We start from the raw sequence: 6,349 nt of genomic DNA on the forward strand, positions 1-6,349 counted from the left end.
CGGTAGGGTTGACTTGAATTGTGACCGATAGCTAAAATCTACAAAGTGAGGTTGCAGCTTCCTCTGTTTTCATTGGAAGAACAGAGAAAAAGCGAGGTGATGGTGCTTATACTGATGTTCAAACTTATCCTTTTCGCCTTGCTTTTTGCTTGGTTTTGTGGTATACGATCAATAGGCATTACCGATTTTACCCAAAACCAGAATTAATTACTTGTTTTGATCATTACTTCATGCCTTACTTCATTAGTATAGTTGTCTGCGGTTTGATCACTCAGATTTCATCAGATTGGCCCTCTGGACTGCCAACATGTCCTCTCAGATGAACCTTCTGAAAATTATTGTGTAAATCAGTAAATCTCATCAGCCTTATTCCTGAAAGGAGATGGTTCAACTCTCCCTCCTTTCACCAATGCCACTGAGGTCTACATACATGGTAAGGCATATTCATAGACTTTGTCCATCAAATTTCAAGTATGCATGATTGAATTCACTGAATTCAGTATATATGAAAATCATTGTGGTTGCCATCACGAACATGAAGTGGGTATGAATTGGGAAGGAGACCTTTTGTGATCCCCAAGAATACATTACGGAAATGTTGCTGTTCATAGAATGGTATATTGAAAAGTCGAGTATACATAGAGCTAGTGACAAACTTGTATAGAATGATCTGACTCATTCACATACTATTTCCTTGACATAAAAGTCAGAGAGGAGGATTGGTAGAAGTTTGGGAAAAGTTTCTTCTTCATAATTCATCCCAAGTTGCACTTCATACACTAGTGATTTGTTAATACTTAGTCGTCTTCACAACCAGGATCACACACACACACACACACACACACACACACACACACACACACAACAAAAAAAACCAGAAAAAAAAAAAATGTTTAGACATAGTTGACTACAGCAAGCTAAGCTCTCTTAGTTGGTAGAAGAACTACTTGGTCCTCAACTAATAGTACCCTGATGATCATTGTTGAAAGCATCAACTTGGGGATTTCATCATAGATGACCAAACTCATGAACTTGCCACTAATTCTTTCAAGTCTGGATATACCATGACTTGATCGACTAGTAGTAGTTCCCATCTGCATACTTCTTTCCCAAATTCGAGTCTGAAACGTCTCACAAAGCGTGTAACGATGTGGCAGAGATTTAAGCAGTTCTTTCTCTTCGTAGTATTCGGTTGTTTTGCTCTTAATATTCAGCTTCTAGTTCATGCTCAGGATGATCAATCAGGTATACTATCAGCAGTACAGGAACTTATCTTAGTAGTATTTTAACTATTTTGTAGTGTAAAATTTTCTCAGACACACACACACAGAGTTATACACACATATTTTTGATTCAATGAATTTAACATCATTCAATTTTGAAAATGACGAATTTGATACATGGATATCATCCCTTATACTTAAGAGCTAAGAGTACTAACAACTCTCTCTGTGTCTGTCTGATTAAGGCTTCATTAGCATCGACTGTGGCCTACCAGAAAATTCAAGCTACACTGAACAGACAACAGGCATTCATTACATCTCAGACGCGGGATTCATAGACACCGGTGAAAGTAAATTGGTATTGCATGACAACAGAGAGAGCTATCAACAACCTTACTTATCTTTTAGGAGTTTTCCCAACGGAACCAGAAACTGCTACAAGATAAGTGTGGCAAAGGGCACCAAATATTTGATCAGAGCAAGTTTCTACTATGGGAATTATGATGGTCAAAATGAAATACCAGAATTCGACCTACATCTTGGGCCTAATTACTGGGATACAGTGAGGTTGAAGGATGCGGACACTACAACACACAAGGAGCTTATACATCACACACTACGGCGGAACTACATACATGTTTGTCTGGTGGAGTCAAACAAAGGTATTCCATTTATATCAGCAATAGAGCTAAGGCCTTTACCTAACGAAACTTATGAAGTGAAGGACTACTCCTTGGCACTAATCTGGCGATATGACACTGGTCAAAATTCTAAACAGTACAGGTCAGTCATTTGCTGGGAAATCCCTAAAGTTGCGAGAATTTTACCTATCAGTATATCCAAATTCCATGGAATCTTATTTATATTAATTTTCATTGGATATGAGATAAAATTTAATGGTGAAATATGTCTATATAGGTATCCAAGTGATGTTCATGATCGTATATGGTATCCATTTGACCGTGATGATTGGGTACAAATAAATACCTCGTTAACTAGCACCACCGACGACAATAGCTACCAAGTTCCATCTGTTGTCATGTGTAGTGCTGCAACACCCGAAAATCCAGATGATTCCATGAATATTTTCTGGCTACCTTCTGATAACAATGCACAGTATCAAATTTATATGCACTTTGCAGAAGTAGAAAAGCTCCAAGCAAATGAGTCTAGACAACTCAATATTACTTTCTATGGAAACCTCTATTATGGACCATTTTCTCCTGATTACATGTCGGCCATAACTATTTATAGCGTACGGGCTTGGAGTCCAACAGGAGAATATATAAAGTTTTCAATCTTGAAGGATTTGAACTCTACCCTTCCACCTATCCTCAATGCTTATGAAATTTATATGGTCAAGCCGGCTTCCCAATCAGAGACAAACCAAGACGACAGAGTAATTCTTTCCTTTCACAATTAAGCTAATTACTTTCTCAAGTCCATTTAGTACATATGAGATCGAATTTGATCACAATTTTGTTTTGGATATGAAAAAATAGTTGATGCTATCACAAAAATCAAGTCGGCTTATAAGATTACAAGAAACTGGCAAGGGGATCCATGTTCCCCTCAAAACTACTCTTGGGAAGGCTTGAAGTGTAGCTATGCTGGAAACATCACGAGAATAATATCCTTGTAAGTCTCTCCATGCATAAATCTCCATTCTGAGTTCAACTTGTATATATATGTGTTATAAACTGGACAGCAAATATTGCAATAAGCTTAATAGTCAAGGGATACAATGTACAGGGACTTGTCCTCTAGTGGACTGACAGGGGAGATATCTCTTTTTATATCCAATCTCACGATGATAAAAACTTTGTAAGTATATATACTTGCATACCTTTACTGTGTGTCAATAATGAAGTTAGAATGAACGCTAATCTGAGTTGATAAAATCACATTGCAAGTATAATAGTCTCTTTCTCTCAAGTGGAAAGATACTGATAAGTTTACCAAATTAAATGACTACGTACTGCTCATGATTTCAGAGATTTATCGAACAACAACCTAAGAGGATCAATTCCAGAGTTTTTGTCTCAGTTGCCAGAATTGAAAGTTCTGTAAGTTATTTCTTTTGGTGCGCATAGCCTAAAAAGTGAGGTTGTTCTTACAACTAAGAGTTGAGATTCATGTTAATTTGCAGAAACTTGGAAAAGAACAACTTCACAGGTTTAGTTCCATCAAGACTCATTGAGAGAAGGAACAACGGTTCACTGCAGCTAAGGTGTGTTTTTTTACATATGAAACCACAAACCTTCAATTTTCGCATCACACACTTCAAAACCATGTCATAACTTATCTTAGCATAGAGATGCCACAAAATTTCCACATCTGTTACATGCATAGAGATGCCACAAGTTTTCCTTTCTAACACAACATGATCAGATATATATATATATATATATATATTTCCATTGAAACTAGATTACATGCATCCTCGTCTTACATACGCATTTATGTTTTTAACAAGAATAACTGAACTTTTGCCATCAACCTTTTGATGCCAGTTTGTGTGATAATCATCTATCCATACAAGTTTCATGCAAGAAGAAGAAGCACAATATTTTTCTTGTCGTAGTGCCAATTCTCGTAATTGTCATCCTCTTATTGACAATAGGAGCTGTCTTATTGGGCCTTAAAAAGAAACAAAACCTGGTAAGACTTCCAAATGTATATTGAAGTTTTTGTTTTCCTTTTGTTTTCCATATTTAATAAGGCTTAAGATTCCAATTACAGATGTTTTTTCTTTATCAGAAGAGAAAAAAAAAAAAAAGACTACAAGAATGTAGCTCATTAACCTTGTAAATAATGATGTTAGGTACGTTATTGTTCCTGGTATAAATAAAGCAATTCGAATCGTTTTGGTGTGCAGATACCCAGAATTCCATCCAAAGCTGGTCGTTGGAGCCAGAGGGTCAACGCTTTACATACTCAGAACTTGTGAAGATTACTAATAATTTTGCATCAATCATTGGGAAAGGCGGATTCGGAAGAGTCTACCATGGCACTCTGAAGAATCATATTCAAGTCGCTGTGAAGTTACTGACTTCTTCATCAAGGCAAGGCTCGAAAGAATTCCAAAATGAGGTAGCTAGACATGTTACAGTAATTTATACTAGTTCTTGATGATCTAGATGTTCAAAATCTAACGATACATATATGCACTAGTAGTATATGACTATATGCGCATTGCAAGATTTGCGGCCATATTGCTAACTGTTGTGGCCATAACAAATTGCAGGTCAAATTATTGATGACGGCTCATCATCGAAACTTGGTTTCTCTCATTGGTTACTGCGACGAAGGTGACACTATGGCACTTGTTTTTGAGTATGTAGCCAACGGAAATCTGCAGCAACATTTATCAGGTGGTCATGATCACTAAGATGAGCTGGTTAACTAGATTCACTATGTACTTATCTATATATTGTACTCATCAGTCCAGAATCATCATAAGAAAATTGTTGAATCCTAGCCATATGTAACTAATGCAAGACCATATGCAACTAATCTCGGTGCAGATCTGACGTTAAACGTTTTGACTTGGAAGGAACGACTTCAAATCGCCGTGGATGCAGCACGAGGTTAACACTGAAATTACAATGAAATCTTAATAAAAGCATCAATGTAAGAACTAGTAAAGTCAATCATCAGTTACCTTAGTTAAAATGTCATTTTGCAGGGTTGGATTATCTACATAATGGTTGCAAGCCACCTATAGTCCATAGAGATCTGAAGGCTTCCAATATCTTGTTAAATGAAAAGTTGCAAGCCAAGATAGCTGATTTTGGTCTTTCTAAAGTTCTTGCAACTGAAAGTGCCACTCATATATCAACTGATGCCAAAGGAACATTCGGGTACCTTGATGCTGAGTAAGTACGAAGTTGCCAAAACAAGAAAGTTATCTACTAATTTACATGCATTTCAAATTTCTATTCTTAAAACTGTACATATATATATATATACATATAATTATATATATCATGTAAAACAACTCATTATATCCATGGCTTTAAAAAAAACTCATTATGATATTAGACATTGACATTTTTTTTTCCTTCATTCTGGCGCGCCAGATACTGCAATACAGGACAGCTCAACAAAAAGAATGATGTATACAGCTTTGGGATTGTGTTGCTGGAGCTAATAACTGGCAGAGCAGCCATAATAAGAGATGTAGAACCGTTTCCTATTCACATATGTCAATGGGTGACTCCTATATTTGAGAATATGGAAATTGAAAAGATAGTTGATTCAAGAATACGGGGTACCTACAACCATTTTTCTGCTAGGAAAGCTATAGAAATTGCCATGGCATGTGTGCCTTCATCAGCAATCCAAAGGCCAGAAATAAGCTCTGTGTATGTTCAATTGAAGGAATGCTTGGAAATTGAGATGACCTCTGAACAAGTAACAACAGTTACAGAGGTTCATGAGAGCGATGATGATACGAATTCAAGTAGTTCAGCTCTTGTAACTTGACATGTGGAGTCCGAAACATAAAGTACTGCCTTTTATTTTACCCTTTATCCCACTATGCATGGAATTTATATATATGATGTTCTTCTGTTCAATAGAATTTTTAATGTATAAAACACAAAAAAAATTATCCGCGCATCTTTATTACTTCATACACATCTTCAATTTTTTTCAAAAATTTAAATACTTTTGTACCTTTTTTTTTTGTAAAATAGAAATTTATTCGATTCCAATCAATAGCCAGAATATTACCAATGGCGAGGAGTAAAAACTCCATACATAAATTGCGAGCACACAACTGAACTAGCTTGAACTTGTTCACGATCCACTCATTCATTATGATCATCTTATAATATAAGATTGTGAAATCCACACACCATTTTTTCCTTTTTAGTAACTTAAATTTCGTCTTTTACTGACTTACACTTTATCTTTTTGTGAATATGTTAACCAAAAAAGAAAATAGAAAATTTCATATAAGTCTACATTGAGACATTTTATTCCGCATAAGTCCACCTCAACATTTTTACCCATACAAGTCCACTTTACAGGCTCAATTTTTTTATCATGACTATCTTACCCTTATGCTTCAAAATATCTCATATCTCTCACATCTCACCCATTCATTTGGTTTTTCTCTC

The 6,349-nt window shown here is 35.9% G+C and overlaps 1 protein-coding gene across 1 annotated transcript; it reads left to right on the plus strand.

The window, feature by feature from the left end:
- Positions 1 to 1,148: 1,148 nt before the first annotated feature.
- LOC101300246 (probable LRR receptor-like serine/threonine-protein kinase At1g05700-like) lies at positions 1,149 to 5,752 on the plus strand. The gene is made up of 13 exons (XM_004298518.1): positions 1,149 to 1,245; positions 1,469 to 2,006; positions 2,142 to 2,619; positions 2,725 to 2,861; positions 2,976 to 3,047; positions 3,218 to 3,289; positions 3,373 to 3,453; positions 3,737 to 3,884; positions 4,077 to 4,316; positions 4,471 to 4,597; positions 4,751 to 4,813; positions 4,912 to 5,101; positions 5,306 to 5,752. Exons 1-13 carry the CDS (start codon positions 1,149 to 1,151, stop codon positions 5,709 to 5,711), a joined length of 2,649 nt encoding a protein of 882 aa, XP_004298566.1. The 3' UTR covers positions 5,712 to 5,752.
- Positions 5,753 to 6,349: the final 597 nt, after the last annotated feature.

This window comes from Fragaria vesca, linkage group LG4, assembly GCF_000184155.1.
Source record: "Fragaria vesca subsp. vesca linkage group LG4, FraVesHawaii_1.0, whole genome shotgun sequence".
NCBI lineage: Eukaryota > Viridiplantae > Streptophyta > Magnoliopsida > Rosales > Rosaceae > Fragaria > Fragaria vesca.

Coding starts and splice junctions, on each gene's coding strand:
- LOC101300246 (XM_004298518.1), top strand. CDS start 1,149: ATGTGGCAGAGATTTAAGCAGTTCTTTCTCTTCGTAGTATTCGGTTGT. Junction 3,290..3,372: donor TTGCCAGAATTGAAAGTTCT/GTAAGTTATTTC, acceptor GTTAATTTGCAG/AAACTTGGAAAAGAACAACT. Junction 4,317..4,470: donor CGAAAGAATTCCAAAATGAG/GTAGCTAGACAT, acceptor AACAAATTGCAG/GTCAAATTATTGATGACGGC.